Below are 23,207 nucleotides of genomic sequence, written 5' to 3' on the forward strand. Positions count from 1 at the left end.
ATTCAGAAAAATTAAGACATAACTAATTTTGTCTATATATTTACATAGAATCAACTTTGTAATTTTTTAAACTGCAGACTAAACTTTAAAATGTGCCATGTGCTATTACTCTTGCTCCTCAAAGGAAATATGTTTAATTTTTTTAAAAGTAGGAAAGAGAATTTCAGACTTAAGGACAGTCTTAAATTAGATCTGGTTACTTTATGAAAATTTATGTCTTCATTCCTCTCATTTTGCTACAAGTCATGAAAATCCCACCAAGGACTGCCACTGGTTCTAAGACACAGTGTTTGAGACCTCTAGTCAATCCAGTGTTACTGAGCATTGTCAAGGCCCTGTTTATTCTGACCTGCTAAAATCGTTTCACATCTTTCCCTAGGGGCTGTAATCATACTATCACACTGCAAATTCTATAACTCTTTTACACAGAATCATTTAAATCTGTGTGAATGCAAAAACTACAATTGATAAATACTTTTCACTGTATTAGGATTGGATAGTGTTTGCACAGTCAGTAGTTGTGTAGTTATGAGTGGGAGTTCTGTAGTTAGATTGTCTCTGTTCCAAACTGTGTCTTTCAAGACCTTGAGCAAATAATGCAGTCTTTCTGCACCTCAGTTTCCCCATCTGTGGTATAGTTTTTTGTTGTTGTTTTTTTTTGAGACAGAGTCTCACTCTGTTGCCTGGGCTAGAGTGCTGTGGCGTCAGCCTAGCTCACAACAACCTCAAACTCCTGGGCTCAAGGGATCGTCCTGTCTCAGGCTCCTGAGTAGCTGGGACTACAGGCACGCACCACCATGCCCGGCTAATTTTTTCTATATATTTTTAGTTGGCCAATTAATTTCTTTCTATTTTTAGTAGAGACAGGGGTCTTACTCTTGTTCAGGCTAGTCTCGAACTCCTGACCTTGAATGATCCTCCCGTCTTGGCCTCCCAGAGTGCTAGGATTACAGGTGTGAGCCACTGCGCCCAGCCTGTGGTGTAGTTTTAAAGAGATATTATGTACAAAGTGTATGGAGTAGCACATACTAAGCACTTTGTAAAATTAATATTATGTTCTTGGCCAGTCACAGTGGCTCATGCCTGTAATCTCAGCACTTGGGGAGGCCGAGGTGGGAGGAGTGCTTGAGCCCAGGAGTTCGAGACTCACCTGGGCAACAAAGCAAGACCTCCTTTCTACAAAAAAGAAAAAATTAGCTGGGTATAGTGGCACACACCTACATTCTCAGCTACTTGGGAGGCAGAGGCAGGAGGATCCCTTGAACCCAGGGGTTTGGGGCTGCAATGAGCTATAATCTTGCCCCTGTACTCCAGCTTGGACAACAAAATAAGACCCCACCTCAAAAAAAAAAAAAAAAAAAAAAAAAGAAAGTTAACATACTTTAAGAGCGATTTCAAATATTCACAATGTTTCGAAGAGTTAGTCACAATTAGACAATAGAATTTTAAAGTTGGAAGAGAACTTTAATGTTGTATGATTCTACCCTATTATAGATGAGGACCTTTTATTTAAAAAAAATTAATAGACAGTCCATTTACCTTATGGTAAAAGGCAACTACTGGTGTGTTACAATCATCAGAATAGTCTTGTAGGTAAGTAAAATATACAAACCCTACATATATTTCCAGTAGCTCTGTGGGGTTGGTTATCATTCCCATGTAGATTTATCTGTGCCACTCATGTATTGTCTTAGCTACTTGCACTTTTTCATATATGTCCAAATGAAAAGCAACATAATGTTCACAGTTCTCTGAGAAACAACAAAATTCCTAAGAATACCTAAAAATGGTAATAAAAAAAAGGACAAGCAGAGTTTAGGAAATGTATTTTAGAGCAACTGCCAGACTTATTTTAAGCCCTATGCTTAAAAATAAATCTAATTCACATGACTTAAAATACTGGAGCCAAGAAAAGTCACTGCAAAGGCATTTATTGAAATACCTGAAGTTTGTCTAGTTGTCTATGCTACAATTTTTGTGAAGACTTACTTCCTTATCTTGATTTATACAGTGGATTTTATATCTAAATATTTTTTGTATCTAATAAAATGAAAATAGACATTTTTCAAACAATATGATATTTTCCTAAATAACAATATGATATTTTCTGACTCACATCAGGTTGGTGGACTGAGACACTGTACAATGTTTTTATATAGAAAGACAATTGGTTCATCTATAGCATTTTCCAAATATCTACATTTTCTATTTCTAGAGATCCTTAATTTGACCTCTGAGCAAAAATAAAAATTGATTAGAAATAAGGTAGATTTCCTGCTGAAAGCAGTGACGAACATTATCAGCAGGTTGAGTAACAAGTCTTTCACCTCTTCTCACATCACAGTCAATGAAGCAACTGAATTAGGAGGAAATGCCCATTATTCTCCTGTCCTACGTTAGTTCCGATAAAATCACAATTGTAAGTTTCACTGAATGTTTTGAAGTTGAAAAGGCAGCATTACACATCTAGGAGAGAAGTGCAGTAAGGGTGTTAATGATGTGAAAGAATAGGAATAACTTAAAAAGATTTTATGAGATTGTTTTCCTTTTTCAAAAAAGTTAAATTGAGCTTGACTCCTATTGACTCTCTCTTCCAAAGTCAATATTTTAAAGCTCCCCTGATACACACGCTCGGCTTGGGAGGGTTGAGAGCTGTAGTGCCTCGTAATTTTCCCACTGAATAGCAAACGGGTTAAACGCTGCGGGGTTCATGGAGGGCTGAGGATGAAGTACCACTGAAAACCCAACTCCTCTATGCTCAAGTGCCGGTACCTGCCGACGAAAAGGCATCTTGACAAGAACGAACCTATCTCCATAATAACAATAACAAGAATAACAAGCACTTTTTCCTTGCCAGAAGTCTCCCGACTGGCTGCAGCCTAGAGGAAAGAGAGCTGGGGCTGCTGCCAGGACAGCGACCAGAAGCAGCGAGAGCTCCGCCTCGGCCCCGACCTCCAAAGCCGCTCCAGAACCGTGGCTCCCCAGAGCCCGCCCGGGCGGGGACTGAGCGGTCCGCCTCACCGGGTTGGCTCCTCCCAGCCGCCTGCCCTGCCCGCCCGCTCGCACAGCCTCGGGCGCGACGCGCGCCCCGCCCCACCCGGCGCGGCCCGACCCCGCCCTGCGGAGGCGCCAGCGTGCGCGCGCGCGGGGCCCGGCTGGTTCCCCTTCCGAACGTCCGCGCCCCGCATGCGCAGTCCGCGCCGGCGGTCTCCGTTTGTTTGAACAGGAAGGCGGACATATTAGTCTCTCTCAGCCCCCCTCGCCCCACCCCCCCCTAGGCATTCGCCGCCGCGACTCGCCCTTTCCTCAGCCGCGACCGCTGCCCCTCCCAGAAGCTCCCCCAGCAGCAGCCGCCGGGACCCGACTGTCGTCTTCCTCACCGCCCGCTCTCCAGCCTGTCCTCTCCTAAGTCTCCATCGGGAACCGACCTCGCCCTGCCCCGCCGGACACCGTAGCAGCAACCCCGGCAGCGACGGGACAAAATGAGAGAGTGAGGCTGCCCCGCGGGGACCTGCTCTCGGCCGAGACGGATCGGTGCGTCAGGCCGGGCCAAGTAGAGCCGGGGATGCGGGGCTAGACCGCCTACAGCGCCTCTGAGCGGAGCGGGCCCGGCCCGTGGCCCGAGCGGCGAGCGGCGGCTGCAGCTGGCACAGCTCCTCACCCGCCCTTCGCTTTCGCCTTTCCTCTTCTCCCTCCCCTGCTGCCCCGAGGGAGTCTCCACCCTGCTTCTCTTTCTCTCCCCCCTCCTGCCCATCTCAGGACGGGGACCCCTCCTTGGCGACGGCGGCGGGGCCCGCTAGGCTGAAGCACCTCGCCGGAGCGACAAGGCTAGCGGCGACGGCGCTGTCGGCTGTCGTGAGGGGCTGCCGGGTGGGATGCGACTTTGGGCGTCCGTGCGGCTGTGGGTCGCCGTTGCCCCCGGCCCGGGGTCTGGAGAGCGGAGGTCCCCTCAGTGAGGGGGAGGAGGGGGAACCGGGCGCACCTGGTGACCCTGAGGTTCCGGCTCCTCAGCCCCGCGGCTGCGAACCCACCGCGGAGGAAGTTGGTTGAAATTGCTTTCCGGGCTGGTGCTGGTACAAGGGTATTGTCACAGTAGCAGCAACATGTCGACTGGGGACAGTTTTGAGACTCGATTTGAAAAAATCGACAACCTGCTGCGGGATCCCAAGTCGGAAGTGAATTCGGATTGTTTGCTGGTGAGTAGCACTTTTGCTTGTCTGGGGTTCTGCATGTATTGCCTTCCTCTTGCTTTCAGTCTAGTTAGCTGCAAAAAAAAAAAAAAAAAGTCTCAGGTGTGCATATTCTTCTTGGAAAACACCAGGTTTCTGTTCTTCGGGAATCTTAGCGTACCAGTAAGAACTCATGGCATGGGCAAATTATTTACCATTTCACTGGCTCTGTACTAACTACTCTCTGAACTTAGTTCTGACTCAGTTCATCGGTACACGAAAGATACTTATAAACTGCTATTGCAGGCATCGTGAGTTATCGCGTCAGAGTTATTGCTATGTAAATAGTTTGTGGAATGGCAATCTTCCTGATTGGTTTGGCAGTAATATTGGAAAGATTACTTTGCATTTTCTGCTATTTAGCTCCTAGGGGGGTTAGTTTTTAGACTTGGAAGTGACAGTGGAGAATCAATATTGAGGAAGTGAATTTTGAGCCAAAATGTCACAGGTGACTTGAGTCTGAAGGAATTTTTGCTGAACTATTTGGTGTAAAAACCCGAGACAACTGATCATAGGTCATCACGATGTTAACTCCTTTTACAATGTTGTTATTACAGAAGTATCATACGGATATTATAACTGTTTTTTTTGGTGGTGTTGCACTTAACATTGTCGCTGTTAAAACTTTCTAAAGAGGTTTTTAATGGCATGAAAAGCCAAAGTCCTATTTTAAAAATTATTCAGTGGTTGATAGCATATACAATTATCTGTAAATAATTGGGGTTCTTGAGTTTGATCAGTTTCCCCTAACACTAATGGTTGCAAACTGTAGATGAGTTTCTGAACAACTAAAAGTTATATTTCTATTTTAGTCTAAACAAAACCATAGAATCTCTAAAGTAAAGTTTCAGGGAGTATATAGATAGGATTTTACAGTGTCTTCAGTGAAGTAATGTTAGATATACACAATTTGGGGGATTAATATTAAGGAAACAAAATAATGCCCTTCAAAGAAATACCATTCAAAAATCCCATCTTGAATTGGAGGAAAATTATGTAGATTGTTTAAAATTAACATGCATTTTAGTTACTCTAAATACCTGCTTATGTTTTTCAGTATGTGTGGGTTTTACAGGAAGGTTTCTCCCCAAAGTTTTCAAAATAAGCATCCAATTATGAAATAAGAGTACTGTGAGTTGTTTGAAATGTCTCATCCACATTTATGGATGCTCCTCTTATTGAGAAAGAAGAAAGTTGATGCTTAATACATTTTAAAACTTTTTATTAAATGAGATTAATAGAAGGAATTAGAACATCTTTTTAGTAAGGATTTCTGTAACTTCTAAGAGATCTAATTCATCTTTTAATATTTATATAGTTTCCATATATCTGATTTTGTTTTGCTTTTTGATCTCCTTATTCCATGAAGTTATGTTACAGGCAGGATTCAGTAGCTTTTATTTTTTTCTTTAGTTGTCTTCTACCCTCTTACTGTAGCTTCATTTGGTGGGAACCTCAACAAATATTTATTAAGATGTGGAGGGTACAAGGAAATCTAAGTCATGAACTCTTTCCTTAACAGTCTAGTCTATTGGAAGACAAGACTTAATCTCACATACATACACAGAAAACAAAGCAAAAACACTTCACAGATTAAGAAAATGTTATAAATGCGGAATGATTGTTTAGGTAATAAATGCTCTTAGAAATTGAGAGGACGAAATCACTGAGAGTTGAGAGGGCCAAAGTGCCTTATGGTGGATGGATGGGATTTATATGGAGGGTACTTCAAAGGGGCAGTAGAGGATAACATGAATAGAGGATGGAGCCATGATGGACTACGACATGTTTAGGGAAACGGAGGAAGATTAAGTTGGAAGGATAGATTGGGGTTAGATTGTGGAGGATTTGATTTGCTAGGCTAAGGAGTTTAGATTGTCTGTAGTGTGTTGTGGCCGATAAGACTGTGCCAGGGTGAATGAAGAAGAGGAATCTTGTAGTTGTGTGCAAAATGGTGAAAGAGTGGAGGTAGGATGAGTGAGTTTGGGAAGGGTTTTTGTTTTGTTGGTTTTTTTAAGATTGTAATGGTCCAGAAATGTTTGAAGCCTAAAATTGGGGTGTGAGAATTAGGAAGGAAGAATTGATGGAACTTAATTGGCAGGCTTGGGGAGAAGGGGGAACCAAAGAGAGAGGCAGTAGTCAGATGACTCTAAAAAAATGTTGAGCCTGGATTATAGGGAGAATGGTGAAAATAGCAAAGTCAGGTTTGGAAATTACTTGGAAAAAATAGGCCTACAGATAAATTAAATTTTAGATTTGTTGTGTTTGAGGGAATAGTGGGACAACCATGAAGAAATGAGCTGTGGACTGTTGGAGATATAGCACTGAGCTCATAATTACAGATAACTATTTGGAAATGATTTGCACAAAGGTGAAAGTTGAAATTGATAAAATGATAAAGGGAGAAACAGTAGAGAGAGAAATGAGGGTGAAAGATGAAGATTGAACAAAGAGGAAGAATCAAGGAAGTAAACAATCAAGGGCTTCAGAGTTAGGAGAGCCAGTATCATGTTAGGACATTTAGGACAGTTAGGTATCATGGAGCCCAAAACTTTTAAAAGAACATTTTGAAAAAGAGAGTAGTCAACAGACAGATTTGGTTATTTTTCCCCTTGTAATCTTATAATAATGGCCATTTTTTCTGTTTACTTCTACAGCTATTTATTTATTTATTTATTTATTTTTTTTTTTTTGAGACAGAGTTTCGCTTTGTTGTCCAGGCTAGAGTGAGTGCCGTGGCGTCAGCCTAGCTCACAGCAACCTCAAACTCCTGGGCTCAAGCGATCCTCCTGCCTCAGCCTCCCGAGTAGCTGGGACTACAGGCATGTGCCACCATGCCCGGCTAATTTTTTTATATATATATCAGTTGGCCAATTAATTTCTTTCTATTTATAGTAGAGACGGGGTCTCACTCTTGCTCAGGCTGGTTTTGAACTCCTGACCTTGAGCAATCCGCCCGCCTCAGCCTCCCAAGAGCTAGGATTACAGGCGTGAGCCACAGCGCCCGGCCAGCTATTTATTTTTTAATTAATTAATTTTTTGAGACAAAGTCTCAATCTCTTGCCTGGGCTAGAGTGCCTTGACGTCAGCCTAGCTCACAGCAACCTCCATCTCCTGAGCTCAAGCAATCCTCTTGCCTCAGCCTCCCGGGTAGCTGGGACTACAGACATGTGCCACCATGCCCGGCTAATTTTTTCTATTTTTAGTTGTTTGGCTAATTTCTTTCTATTTATAGTAGAGATGGGGGTCTCCCTCTTGCTCAGGCTGGTCTCGAACTCCTGAGCTCAAGCAATCCTCCCGCCTCCGCCTCCCAGAGTGCTAGGATTACAGGTGTGAGCCACTGCACCTGGCCTACAGCTAATTATTGATAGCTGTTACTGAATTTTTTTTTTTTACCATATCAATCTGAACTTGGTAAAGATGGAATTTTTCTTTGGAGACAAAAATCCTTTTTCCTGTTTTGTAGTATCTAGCATGTATTTTCTTTGCATAATATTTTATGGTTATCATTGAACATTCATTCATTCTAGTGTCCAGAATGACCTTTCTGGTAACTTCACCTTTTCAGTGACTCTGTTCATTTATATATATATTATATATGTATACATATGAGAAATATTTTAAACAATGTTACAGTGAACAAGTGAGCCTGTTCTTATTCTCCCCTATCTGGACCTGGACTTATTATATATGGTAGGGACAATACTCCTTTTACTTGGCTCCCTTTCTCTATTATTTTGGCCTTTGTTGATTTATTTAACTGATGCTTATTCAAAATGTATTATGTGCCATATGCAGTACTCTAGTTCTAGAATTTTTTTTGTAATCTCAGAAAATTGATTGTCACTTATTTATTTTCCACTTCCTTTACTGGTTCACTCTCAGAAATGGAAGTTCCCAAACCTTTTGGTTTCTGAACAGTTTGCTGGCAAATGTCTGTTTAAAACCACCTTACCCACAGAATAGCTCTTTTGTTGAGACACTAATGATGAGTATTATAGGTTGAGCAAACCTAATCTGAAAACCTGAAATTCTCCAAAATCTGAAACTTTTTAAGTGCTGACTTGATGCCACAAGTGGAAAATCCACACCTGACCACAAGTAATGGACTGCAGTCAAAATACAGTCAAGACTTTGTTTCAACACAAAATTATTAAAAATATTGTGTAAAATTACCTTCAGGCTATGTGTGTAAGGTATATATGAAACATAAAATGAAATTTGCATTTAGATTTGGGTCCCATCCCCAACATATCTCATTAGGTATACTCAAATATTTTAAAATCTGAAAAAATCCAAAATCTGAAGTGCTTCTGGTCCCAAGTATTTCAGATAAGGAATACTAGCTATAAATAATGTAGCTGGAAAAACCCTGGTAAGTGGCTATCTAACCTTATCTTGAACACCTGTAATTTATTTCAAGAACTAAATAAGTTAGTTTTTCATATTATAAATGTAAATGCTAAGGTAGTCTGGTAATACAAAGCTATGTTATGATAACTATTCACTTGTTTCCTAGGTCATTCAGATTACTCAGCCTTGGTTTTCTGTAAGTCAGATTCTTTCCAGTGTCCTTATGGTTCTCTTTCTTACAGTGTTACAATCTATAATGATTATCGGGAGCTATTTTCCTTTTTCTGACTTGTTTACCATAGAATTATTTTATCTAGGGCTTGTAACAATTTCTCAGTGATTTTGAGTAGGGATAGTGTTTAATTAAATCTGTTCAATCTTTGCAGGGGAAAAAGTGCTTAGGATTTGTATGTTTATAAAGAAAAACAAAAGTGGGTAGGAGGGTTATGGATACATTTGTTGTGAAGTTTGACATACATTTCATGAAAATACAGCTATCCTGCATGTAGCATGTTTATTATTAGCACACTGTTTTAGGATGCTAGTTGAGAGCTTGACCTTTCTTTCTACTTTTTCCTTCTAGCTGGTGAAGGTGTAGCAATGGTGGGGGGAAGGGAAAGAAGGGAACCAATATTAGTTGGACTAGTACAAACCGAGATCTAACACTGTGGTTCCACTTTGTAACAAATTTGTTGCTACCATTTCTCATCAGGCAGGTTTTCAGAATGTGGAAGGCAAATGTAAAGGAAGCTTCTGGTGTTGGTCTTTGAGTTTTTCTTCATTTAAATTATCTTTTCCTTGCTTTCATGATTTGAGGCTGACATTAAAAAAAAGAAAGAGAAAATTAATTTATATTTAAAATAAATTAAGAAATAAATAAATTCTCTTTTCCTGGGCTTCTTTGACTTAGTGCTTTCCTATCTTCATTGCTGACTTTTTCTCTTACCTCAATCTTTGGCCTATAATACTTATCTTTCTCTTCACACCCTTGGGAAACTTATCCATTCTTAAAGCTTCCAACTACTATCTTTTCTATGCTTATGGTACCCAAATCTTTATTTTTAGTCTTTTATCTTCTTTCAAATCTTAAATATCTGACTGCCTTCTAGGCATTTCTAATCAGATGTCATCTTATCACTCAAATTCCTCATATCCCAAAACAGGCTTTCCTCCCATAGACTTAACTGTCATTGACTCCACTACCATCCCTCTCACTAAACTGGAATTTTTGTTGCAGACTTTTTTGACAGTCCTAGTTGGTCTACACATTGGGTTATTACAACAGATTTTGGGTAGCATTTCAGAATCTCAATTATTGCTGTATGATCTCTCTGTATGCCTTGTCAGTTGAATTGATCACTTTTTTTTTTTTTTTTGAGACAGAGTCTCGCTTTGTTGCCCAGGCTAGAGTGAGTGCCCGTGGCATCAGCCTAGCTCACAGCATCCTCAAACTCCTGGGCTCAAGCAATCCTCCTGCCTCAGTCTCCCGAGTAGCTGGGACTACAGGCATGCGCCACCATGCCTGGCTAATTTTTTCTATATACATTAGTTGGCCAATTAATTTCTTTCTATTTATAGTAGAGATGGGGTCTCGCTCTTGCTCAGTGTGGTTTCGAACTCCTGACCTCGAGCAATCCGCCCGCCTCGGCCTCCCAGAGTGCTAGGATTACAGGCGTGAGCCACCGCGCCAGGCCTGAATTGATCACTTTTGAGCTTATATTTAACTGTTGGAATGAAAATCCTGAGGTCATTAAATCTTTGAACCTTAAAGCTATATCTGTGCCAATGTTTGTAATTTGTGAGTTAATAGCTGCTACCAATATCAGTTGCATATCTGGTTAGTTTGCACCAGATTGTTAGTATGTTGCAGGAACTTTAAAAAAAAAAAAACAGATTACTCTCCTAATTCATTCATTCATTTAGCAAATCTTTGTGCAGCAAATCTTTGTGCAGGGTCTAAATTTGTATTCAAATCTAGGTTCTGATATGTCCTTGCTGCAGAATTTTAGGTGAATTATTTTAACCTCTCAATGCCTGTTTTATCTTCTGAAAAATAGGTGGGGATAATAGTGACTATATTGTTGCAAAGATTAAATAATATAGGCAAAACGATGATCACAGCTTTTGGCATTTAGTAAGCATTTGATAATTGATAGCTTATTATTGTCATATTTATAATATTCCTGTTATATGCTAGTCATTGTGCTTATGCTGGAAGTTGATATTTATTATCTTCTCTAAGTCCAGTGTAATTTATATGGCACCTCAAGCTGCTCATAAATTCATAATCTAGTGGTGCATTATTGAAGCATCCAGGTGAGTCGTAACTGAAGGTGGATTCTATAGAACGGGAGAGACTTTTAGAGACTCTTTTCACTTAGTAATGATTTATTAATATAATATGGTATCTACTTTGGGCCAAGGGTTTTAGTTTGATATGAAAGGCAGTTGGGAGCCAATTTCTGGAGATTTAGTTGTTATCTTTTTTCTCTTTCGGTGTGTATCTTTTATACTTTCACTATGTTCTGTAAGTAGGGCTTCTTGCACCACGTTCACCCTGTGAGTGTATAGAGAGGTGGCTTAGAGTAACAGCTGAGACATGATTTGGGTCATTCATTAATCTCTTGAGTCAGAAATGTTTCTAACCCAGAAGAAGGAGCCACATGTAAAATTTTATGTTGAACAAAGAGTAAATTCTCAATTTTAAATTAGACTTTGCATAACTTTACACTTTAGTTTTACTTCATGATTATAAGTTTTGGTATTATAAATATATGGTGAAAACTACAGATTCTATTATGATAAACGACAGAAAAACCCATGTATCAGGAAATATTACATATGTTGCTGAAGATAATCTGATAGCTCTACTTCCCATCCCCACTAAAAAAGGAGTATATCCATTTAGCTGAAGTTCATAGCATAGCTGTTGTATATCACGTACGTATGTACAAGAAGATGAACAGATAGTATTGCAATTCACAATAGAAAATACTTATTTTTTAAAATATGCTATTAGCAAGGTGTAGTGAAAAGAACACTGGACTAGAAATTGAAAACATTGGCATAGTCTTATTTTGCTATTAAATCTCTGTGTATCCAATTAAATCTTTTTCTTATTCGGGCTTAATTTTCCCTATTTGTACAGCAAAGATTTGTAGGTAGTTGCTGATGTCCTTTATGTCTCTAAAAATTCTATGAGACTTTGTTTATTATACTTAAATAAAAACTTCAAAAATTGTTATTGATTTATTTAAGAAATAAAATTTAAACAGTTCAATGATTTTGGGGTAGAAGTATAAGAATAGGAACCATCTTTGGTAAGTGTTGTTTTTGGAACTAGTTCCTAAACTAATTTTAATTGTTATATTTGGCACTTATTATTTTTTGAATTTGTGACTTACGTTCATAACTGTAGAGGTTTGTACTTTTTGAACAGAAAAAGTGGCAATTACACATTTGTATATTCATTAAATGTATGCATATAGTTTACTTCTCTAATCTACTTTTCCTGTTTGAGATTATGAAATAAGAAGTACATTTTTATTATAGTTCCTAAACAATTAATAGAAAGCTAGGTGTTCAAAGTAATGTCCAAAGTCTGATTTCTCAGAGAGCCAAGAGGTTATCTTATACTTGTATTAATTAATTAATTTATTTTTGAGACGGAATCTTGCTCTGTTTCCTGGGCTAGAGTGCCATGGTGTCAGCCTAGCTAGCTCACAGCAACCTCAAACTCCTGGGCTCAAGCAATCCTCCTGCCTCAGCCTCTCAAGTAGCTGGGAATTACAGGTGCACGCCACCACACCTGGCTTATTTTTCTATTTTTAATAGAGACGGCGTCCAGCTCTTGCTCAGGCTGTTCTCGAACTCCTGAGCTCAGGCAGTCCTCCCTCCTTGGCTTTCCAGAGTGCTAGGATGACAGGCATGTACCACGGCTGGCCACTTGTATTAAAAAGCAAGCTAACCCACACCCTTTGTTATTTATCCATACTTCCTATACCAGACTTTTGGCAATAAATTGAAATTTTTCTCAGATTCTTGTCTGGGACTAATTTTGAAACTGTGGACCACAGTTAACTCTTCTTTTTTCTCTTTGGTGTTATTTATTCATTCAACTAATGTTTAGTCAGTGTGTACTGTTTGCTAGGAACTCTGATACCCAGTGGGACACTGTGGTGAGCAATAACAAACATGGGCCCTGCTTTCATGGAATTTATAGTCTCAGGGAAGAGATTAATAATGTCTATCTACTAGGACAGGTGTGGGGTAAAGCTTGACAGGGCAAGAGATATGATCATGACTTTCCTTTAATGTTTGCTTTACTTGTAGTAAAGCAGTCTAAGTGTATAATTTTCAGATGAGTCTGTAGATTGTCTGTATCAGATTCACTTGAGGAACTTGTTAAAAATAGAATCTGGGTCCATGCCCAGACAAACAAAATCAGAATTTTTTGGGATGAGTCCTAGGATTCTGCATGAGATGTGAATTCTTAGACACACTCAAGTTCGAAAACTAGTTATAGCGAAAAGAACATGGATTTTTGTTTTGTTTGGTAATTTAATAATGATAAATTTCAAATATACACAGAAGTAGGGAAAATAAGATAACCAACCCCTATTACCCAAATTCTGTAATTTTCAAAATTTTGTCCCACTTGATTCATTAGCCATCTTTTTTCTTACTAAAATATTTTATAGTAAATTCCAGATATTGACATTTCACCCTTATAGAATTCAATAAGCATTTCTGGAAAAAAAAAGAAAAAGGACATTTTCTTACATAACTACAATGACCGTTATCATGTTTAACAAAATTAAAAGCTCTTTGGCATCATTAATTTCTAGATTATCTAAAACAATGTCTTTTTTACAGTCATTTTATTAGAATCTAGAACCAGACAAAATCCACATGTTGCTTTTTTAATTTTGTTAGGTCCTTTGAGAATCCTTTAAATCTCTTTTTAATATAGAAACATCTCATTCCCCCAACTTCTCTCTCTCCATGTCTTGTTGAAGAAACTAGGTTAGTGGTGAAATAAGGTCCTATATAGTGGTTTTATATAGGACCTTACTTCACATTCTGGATTTTCCTATTTTTGTTTGCTTGTGATATATAACTTCTTGTATCCTCCATATTTCCTATAAAATGATAGTTAGATCTAAAAGCTTGATGTAATTATTTCAGATTTTTAATCATGAGTATTTCAAAGATTGTGTGTATTTTCTTTTGCATCACATCAGGAGGTACATAAGGTCTGGCCCTTAGTGGTGCTGAGATTGACCATTCTGTTCAGGTGGCAATATCCCATGATGACTTCCTTTGTAAAATCCTTCATTAACCTTTCATCTAATGGTTCTATCATCCATTGATGATCTTTAGCTGAGTCAGTTATTTCATTGGGGATAGCAAAATAATAATTTTCTAATTCTGTCATTCCTTTTATTAACTGTAATTCTTCTGTTAAGAGTAGAACTTTCACGTATCATCTAGGGCTGTTTTTTGACCATGTAATAGTATATGAAATACATATTGAATGCTTCAGTCTTTCTCTTTCATTGGCACTTTGCAGAGTATTTTGGAGCCTTAGTATGATACACATGGCAGAGTCAGGGTAATTTGAGGGAAGTTTAAGAAAAGGATTATTTATAGAGGTATAGACAATATTTAAGGAAACTAGTAGAGATGATGCAGTATCCTAGGACCAGTAGTAGTGAGGAAGGGAGCTGCTACTACCTCTAGGCCTGAAGGGTCAAGGGAAGAGAGGAACTGGGGAGGGTAGCCCTATGGGAGAGAGCTGTCTGACAGAGGGTGTAGTTTTAAGTAGAGAGGAGCATGTTGATCTGGCATTTAAGGAAGCCAAAGCAATATATCCCCCACCCTTATTTTTCCCCCTCCCTATAGTCTCCTATTAGGGTCTCCCATTGCTTGAAAAGCTAATATGCAGAAGAGTCTGTTGATACAGTCCAAAAGGGTTAGCAAGCAAGATGTAGCCAGCATTTATTTATTTATTTATTTATTTATTTATTTATTTATTTATTTATTTATTTATTTATTTATTTATTGTTTTTTATTTTTGGCACCATTATGGAAACATTTAAAAAATATTTTTGGTGTGTTTCAGTCAATTTATGTCATTCTTGCTGATACTCTCTTTGTCCTGTCTTTTGCTAATGGAAATCTCTTCGGGTTGACTCCACATTATTTGTATATGACCCTAATGCTATTTGATAGAGCTTCCTTGTTTTTTGCTACAGTAAGATGCCCAGGTTCATCTTGTACATTCTTGCCTTGTACTTGGAAGTCAGCCATTCCTTAAGGAAACTCTTTCCTTTTAGTGAGAGTGATATTCTGAATACTCATTGCTACTGGGTTGAAATTATTTCTTGTCCTTTTTCAGTGACTAGAGCTATGATATTTTATTTTTGAAAAAAAGAAAAAGTACATTCTACTGATTATTTTACCAACTTGACATCAGTGAGGCTCTTTCATTTCAGGTTTTTTCAATACTTAAGAATTGCTTTTTTTTTTATATAATTTAATTCTATTTTTGCATATGTAAAACATTTACATGGCTTAAATATGAAAACTATACAAGATATATTCAGAAGATTCTCATTTCTGTCCATATTTTGTCTACCCTGTTCTTTTCCCTTTCCTATTTTGTTTTTTTATTTAATATTCCAGTGTTTCTTCTTACAAATATAAGTAAACATATACATATACATATATATGTTTATATTCATATTTCCACCTATTTCTGACACAAAAAATAGCATGCATCATACATATATTGATGTATGATTTTCTTCATTCTTTTTTGCAGCTGCATAGTGTTCCATTTTGTGGATGCTAACATTGTTTATTCAGTCTTTTATGGATGGACATTTGAATTATTTATAATCTTTTGCTATTAGTGAGCAACACTGTGTGCAACTCATTTCATATTTTTACCAATATATCTTTGAATTAGATTTCTAGAAGTGAAACTGCTGGGTTAAAGATACATGCATATATATATATATATGTATGTATATATATATATATAAAATATAATTATATATATAATTTTGCTTGCTGTGCATTATTGTCCCTCTCCTAGCAGTTATGCTGTTTTATATTTCCACTAGTAATATTTGAGATTGTTGATTACTCTCATCAACAATATGCTTTAAGACTCTTGAATCTTTGTCCTTATAATAGGTGAGAAGTAGTATCTCGGAGTAATTTTAATTTCTGTTTTTCTTATGAGTAAAGTTGAACATCTTTTCATATTTTAAGGACCATTTGAATTTCTTCTACAAACTGCCTGTCTGTATTTTTGCCCATTTTTAAATTTTTTTCTTCTCAATTTTTAGAAGCTATATAATAGGGCTCTTAGCCCTTTTTTCTGTGGTAAAATGCAAACTCTTTTTGCAATTTGTCATTTGGTTTGTTTATTTATTTATTTTTAATTTTTTGAGACTAAGTCTTGCTCTGTCGCCCTGGCTGGAGTGCCGTGGTGTCAGCCTAGCTCAGAGCAACCTCAAACTCCTGGGCTCCAAGCAATCTTACTGCCTCAGCCTCCCAAATAGCTGGGAGTACAGGCGCTTACCACCAAACCCAGCTAATTTTTGTCTTTTTAGTACAGACAGGGTCTCGCTCTTACTCAGGCTGGTCTCAGACTCCTGACAAGATCCTCCCGCCTTGGCCTCCCAGAGTGCTGGGATTACAGGCATGAGCCACCATGCTCTGCCTGTCATTTGTTTTAGACTTTGCTTCTGCATTTTGTTTTTTTGCCACACATATTTTGAAAAATGTATTCAAGTTATTAGTCTTTTGTTGTGTCAAGATTTTGAGTCATAGGTTTTTCCCATGTCTAGTTTATAAAGGGATTCATTCATATTTTCTCTAATACTTTTCTGTTGTTTCATGTTTTACATTGAGATCTATTGGGAATTTATCATGGTATGATATATTTTGAGATATGTTTTAAAACAATTTTTTTTGGAGACAAAGTTTCACTCTGTCACCCTGTGTAGAGTGCAGTGGTGTCATCATAGCTCACTACAACCTCAAACTTCTGGTCTCAAGTGATTCTCCTGCCTCAGCCTCCCAAGTAGCTAGGACTATAGGCTCATGCCATGATGCCCATCCGGTTAGTTTTTCAATTTTTAGTAGAGGTGTGGTTTAGCTCTCGCTCAGGCCAGTCCCGAACTCAAGCGGTCTTTCCACCTCAGCTTTCAGAGTGATAGGATTAGAGGGCCCACGCCCAATTTTATCTTTATCCAAATGGCTATCTGGTTATCTCCACAACATTTATTTCAAAATGCCTATCTTTATTGGGATGTCACTTTCTTCATATACTAAATTTCCATATGTACATGGGATTATTTCTAAACTCTTGCTAGTTCATGTGCTAATAATGTACTGTGTCAATTATAAAGGCTTTATAATATCTTTTCAGCTTTTGCTACCTAGTAGGGCCATTCTTCACCCCTATTCTCCCATACACATATACTGTCACATCTAGGAGCATGGGATTTTTTGGTCAGGGATAACTAGCTTCCAGTCTTGGCTTTGGTATTTACTAGCCCTTGGTATTGGATAATTTGCTAAAAAAGCACAATGATATCCAGTTATCCCATCTCTGAAATGGGATCATGATACCTACCTTATATACTGTTGTTATAAGGATTAAATGACTTAAGCAGAATTGCCTTGTCAAGTTCTTGTCAACGTAGTAGATAGTAGATAGTTAATATTATATATGCACTGGCTTCCAGGAATATGGGCATAGTATAGTAAAAAAAAAAAAACTGAACTGGGAATCTGAAGCCCTGAATTCTACTCTTGACTCTGTAAACTGTAAATTGAAAAATTGTATTGCCTTGGACAGATGATATCCTCTCTGAGAAACTTGGTTTTATTTAGGAGCATAGTACAAAATTCGCTGATTGAAACCATCTCCAAATTTATCCTTAGATATGTATTTATTTAAATTTTCAACCTTATCAAGAAATTCTGTTTTAGATATATGCTTATATTCTTTCAATGTTTGATTGAATTCTACTACTTCTGTAACAGAGGGACAAAGAAAATATTTCTCTGATTTTCATCATCCACCCTAAAGGTATTTATTCATCTTATTCTAATTGTATTTCCTCTGCTCACTTATAATAGACTCTTAGTTAGGGAGGCAGAGTGGCATAGTAGTTAAGAGCATGAGTTCTGAGTCAGATTGGGATTTCGATTCCCATCCAGGTAAGCCACTTACTAGCCCTGTGACTTTGGGCAAAGTTCTTAACTTTTTAAAGACTCAAACATATAATCTTCAAATAAGATTAATCATAGAGCTGTTAGGAATATTAAATATGATAAAGGATGTCAGTGCTTTGCAGAATTCCAAGCGTTAGCTGTCTTTATCATCTTCATTGTCATCATTGTATATCTTCATGATTTGCCCTAGGGAAAAATGAGGTTTGCTCTGACCAAGTGGATTATTATCTACCTCCCTGCTCTGCAGGCCAGCTTTTTATTTAGTTGTGTGATCTTGAACAAGTTACCTAACCTTTTAAAGGCTGAATGTATTTAATCTACAAAATGAAGAATGATGATAATACTTCATAGGTTTTAATTATGAGGATTAAATGAAGTAATTTATATGCAGTGTCATGGTTACATACAAGTGTTAATGGTTACTCTTTTCCTTGCTTTACCTTTATGTGGTATAGACTTAATGAAGGTTCCACTATAGGTTACTTAAGTAGGAACTGGAACTTTGGCTCAAGTGCAAGCAAGACTCTGTCTCTATGTATTCTCTTATTTTTTCCTTTGTGTTGGCATCATTCTTTCTGATGGTTAGACTGGTTTTAGTCATATATGGAAAGTAACTGCCCAGATCACTGGACCTTTGTATCTTACAGCTTCCGTCTCAATCACTGACTTCAGATTCTTTGAGTCTCAAGTCTAGAGCTCTGGAGGAAGAGATTCATTGGGTGTACTTAGGTATACCCAATGGGTTTACACCTACTCCTTGACTAATCAATTGTGATAAGGAGAGTAGGTTTATATGAGAACTATAAGAATGGGAAGGTAGTTCCCAGGAAAAGGAGGGCAGTGGGGCAGGGTGGACCTTAGATAGGTCAGTTGAACTCTGCTAAACTACAGTTTCTTCAATCTGTAAAATGGAGTTAATAATAATCTATTTCATAAGGTGTGATGAAGATATTAAATGAGATAATCTAGAAAGCAGTATTTGAAAACTAACAAAAATAAAAGTGTAACCTGATGATAAGTGGCTACATCTTGTTTTTTTTCACCAACATGTCCTGTGTTTTTCTGGCCTGGCCTTAAAAGTTTTTTAAATGATGTGACTGGCAGCTGGTTTTTCAGATCTGCTTCTTTGATATTGTCTCCCTTCTCAGATTGGTCTTTGTTGCTGCAAGTAGCTTCGAAGACTACTTGTTCAGGTACAGTGGAAAAAGGTCTTTTAACCTTTAAATAGAGTTTCTGATTGATTTGACCAACTCAGATCATGTGCCCATATCTGAGCTAATCATGGTGGTCAAAAGAATGGTATGTTGACAAGTTTATGCCTGCATCATGGGCTCCTATCTCAGAATTGGGGATTAGCCAGCTTATACCAAGATTTATGGTTGCATGAAGGAGGGGTGGAGATTGAAGTTCATTTACCAAGAGGAAAGGAAATGACATTCTGGGCAGTCCCAAACAACAAATATCTACTAAAGTGGAGACTAATCATTAAGAGAAACCCAAATAATGATAGTTTATTCTTTATTTTTTGGAAATGACTTTTTTTTACTACATTTTAAAATTATCTAACATTAGAATGAATACTGCCAGTGATTTGCCAAAGACTGCCAACTTAGGCTGCACCAACTGGGATAACCTTCAGTCCTTTAAGGCTGCAGTCCCCAACCCCCAGGTCACAGCTTGTGCCCTCCATCCCAGCTCCCCCAACAAAGTTGGCCATCTATGGAAAAGTTATCTTCTATGAAACCGGTTCCTGGTGCCAAAAAAGGTTGGGGACCACTGCTTTAAAGAAAGGATGCTTGTATGGCTGCTTTACTTTGATGGATATGTCTTTGGTTGATACAGGATTTCCAAATACCTGTTCCTGGGTCAGTCACATCAGAACCAAATGCAGATTTTTGTGTTTCACCACAGCTTGACCATATGAGATTTGGAGCTGGGAGGTATAGTATGCTGGAATTTATATTCTTAACAGGGGTTAGGTGATTGCACAGTCAGGTTTGGGAATGAGTGAATAGTTGCCAAGTATTTCTAATTAAACACTATGCCTCTTGCATGCCTCTTTTGCGAAGCTGCTGTGGGGAAAACAAAATAAGTTGAAGTAGGAGTGGATGGAAAAAGTCTTGCTTCCCATTTAAAAAATTCTTTTCTTTTTAAAAATGTGGTTTAAAAAACACCAGACTATTTGAAAGTAGGTGAACATTTTCTGACATTTGCTGAAAAAAGCTGATTTGGTTTGTTGATCTCATTTTTTTAGAGGGGGAGGGGGAACAGAATGTAAATAAAGTGATTCCCTCAATCATCACTATAACTCTCCAGTATGTTGTTCCTTCATCTGCCAAAAAGATAGAACTTGATGTTTTCTTTAGTAACATCAAGAAAGATTGTTTTTATGTGAAGAGGCTATGAAAGAATCATTTACTATAATTGACTCATGAACAGGGCAGGGGTTAGAGGTGCACCTCTCACAGTCAAAAATCTGCATATAACTTTTGACTCCCCCAAACTTAACTACTAATAGCCTACTGTTGACTGGAAGCCTTCCTTACTGATAACATAAACAGTCTGTTGGCTTGGTGCAGTGGCTCACACCTGTAATCTGGCACTCTGAGGGAGGCCAACGCTGGAGGATTGCTTGAGGTCAGGAGTTCAAGACCAGCCTGAGCAAGAGTGAGACTCCTGTCTCTACAAAAAATAGAAAAATTAGCTGGGCGAGGTAGTGTACACCTGTAGTCCCAGCTTCTTGGGAGGCTGAGGCAGGGGGATTGCTTAAGCCCAGGAGTGTGATGTTGCAGTGAGGTATGATCATGTCACTGCCTTCTATCCAGGGCAACAGAGTGAGACCCTGTCTCACAAAAGAAAGAAAAAAGAAAGAAAGAAAAAAAGAAAATCCAGTCAATTAACAAATATTTTGTATATTTTATGTATAATATACTGTATTCTCACAATAAAGTAAGCTAGAGAAAAAATGTTAAACAAATCTTAAGGAAGAGAAAATATATTTATTCTTCGTTAAGCAGAAGTGATCTCATAAAGGTCTTCATCCTTGTCATCTTCACATTGAGTGGGCTAAGGAGGAAGAGGAAGCCTTCGTCTTGCAGTCTCAGGGAGGCAGAGGCAGAAGAGGTAGAGGAAGCGGAAGGGGCAGCAGGAGAGGCAAGCACACTCAGTGTAATTTTTATTGGAAAAAATTCACATTTATAAGTGGATCTGTGCAGTTTGAACTTGTTCAAGGCTCAACTATATATAGAAAAATGTTTCCATAAATTCTAAAAAGATTGGAATTTTACTATTCCTGTGAGATTAAAAAATTTTTTTTAATGGAAACAAATTTTTCTTATATAGCTCTTGGGCTTCTGAACTATTGTCTTTGGAGATACTGGTGCTCTACACATAAGCTTTGTGTGAACTGGTATCTGATTGTCTTGTTCACTGATGTATCACTAGTTCTTGGTGCAGTGCCTGGTGCATTGTAAGTTTTCGGTAAATATTGTTGTTGAATTACTAGAAAATGTCTTTTGCTTGTTTGTTCTGTGACAAAAGCTAGAAATGGTTGACATCATGTTAGGAGATATGGTTCAGTTAGTAATTTGTTTAAATCTAAACTGTATGTATCTTGGGGATAACATTTTAAAACTACAAGAGGTCTGCATGAAGATATAGGTGTTTTTTTCCTCCCCTGATAATTCTGAATTTTGGATGAGGGCCAAAAGCCAATAATGTTCATTTTTATAAGACTTTGTACATTTATTATTTTTATTATTTCAATAATCTTGTGGACTAGGTGAGATAGATATTATTCCCATTTTACAAATAAAATTAAACCTCAGAAAAGATAAATGAATTGCCTAAAGGCATATAACCATTAAATGGCAGACTTTCTGATCTCTAGGCTGTAGTGTAGTGGAAAGAGCATCAAAGTTGTAAATAACAACCACAAAGTGATGTGTTTACATAGTACTTAGGAGAGTATATTATACATGGAATGCACTAAGTGAATATTTAAATTGACTGAAAAGAATAGGGATTGGTAAAGAATGTAGTATGGAAGATGAGATATGAAGTAGTAGGAGAAAGATCTTAATAGATATTTATTGCCTGGGTTGGAGGGGGAAATTATTTTTCCTTTTTCTTTTTTTGGACTACTAGTAGCCAGAGTATGGAGGGGGAAATTAAGTCCTGTAATATTTTATCTTAGAGGCAGTGGTCTAGAACTCATCCAGGTAAAGGATGGGAGCGAGATCTGTGACTGAACCTGCCATGTATTGCAAGGTTCTAACAGATGCCTATTAAAACCTATCTTTGGGCTGTGCGCGGTGGCTCACGCCTGTAATCCTAGCATTCTGGGAGGCTGAGGCGGGTGGATTGCTTGAGGTCAGGAGTTCGAAACCAGCCTGAGCAAGAGCGAGACCCCGTCTCTACTATAAATAGAAATTAATTGGCCAACTAATATATATATAGAAAAAATTAGCTGGGCATGGTGGCGCATGCCTGTTTTCCCAGCTACTTGGGAGGCTCAGGCAGTAGGATTGCTTGAGCCCAGGAGTTTGAGATTGCTGTGAGCTTGGCTGATGCCATGGCACTCACTCTAGCCTGGACAACAAAGCGAGACTCTGTCTCAAAAAACAAAAACAAAAAAAACCATCTTTGTTGGATTTGTTTGGAAAGTGAGTGTAAGTAAGCAATCTAAGCCATCAAGCATGGTGACCTGAAGTAGAATAGTAATGAATAGTTAGGGTGGTGATGTTAATGGCAGCATCATGCACATCCTTAAACAGTGGACAGTAGTAACAATTCAGTAATTGGTATGAGGTAAGATATGAGATGACTTTGGGTAAGATATTAAAATAATATTCCTGTATTTGGTGAGGAGTTCACTGTCCTATAACAGAACTGAACATTTATCAGGATCTAGGAATGGGAGAGGAGATTGACTACAAAGAGGTATAAGGGAACTTTTGGGGTGATGGAAGTATTCTGTACCTGGATTGTTGTGGTGATTACACAACTGTATGTGTTTATAAAAATTCATAGAATTGCAAATCTAAAAAGGGTGAATCTTACTTTAAGTAAATTATACCTCAGTAAACCAGACTTTAAAAAAATATGTGTTTGATGAAGGGATTAATGGTCCTATGACAGAACTGAACATTTGTTGCTGTCAATAATATGGCCTTCAGATATGAAGGATCTGTCAGTGCAGGAGTTTGTATGAATGTATCATTTGGTAATTACCTGTACTGGCTGGATTTTGAAGTATGCTTGTTGGAAAACAACTGATAATATTTGTTGCCAGTGATAAAATTAGAGCTTTTAGGTGAAAATTAGAATTTTGGAGAACTTATATCTGCCACTGTGAACTTTATAGCT

General features: G+C 38.0%; 1 protein-coding gene across 3 annotated transcripts in view; it reads left to right on the forward strand.

Annotated features, from left to right (window-relative positions):
• Positions 1–3,185: 3,185 nt before the first annotated feature.
• Positions 3,186–23,207, forward strand: part of ROCK1 (Rho associated coiled-coil containing protein kinase 1) — a 150,597-nt gene continuing 130,575 nt past the window's right edge. The window contains exon 1 of one of the 3 annotated variants that reach the window (XM_012746164.3): positions 3,186–4,196. In XM_012746164.3, coding sequence (XP_012601618.1) covers positions 4,104–4,196 — 93 coding nt within the window. In that variant the 5' untranslated portion in view covers positions 3,186–4,103. The remainder of the gene's footprint in view (positions 4,197–23,207) is intronic. The other 2 variants (XM_012746163.3, XM_075993608.1) reach the window with 2 other exon arrangements.

The sequence above is a fragment of the Microcebus murinus genome, chromosome 17, assembly GCF_040939455.1.
Source record: "Microcebus murinus isolate Inina chromosome 17, M.murinus_Inina_mat1.0, whole genome shotgun sequence".
NCBI lineage: Eukaryota > Metazoa > Chordata > Mammalia > Primates > Cheirogaleidae > Microcebus > Microcebus murinus.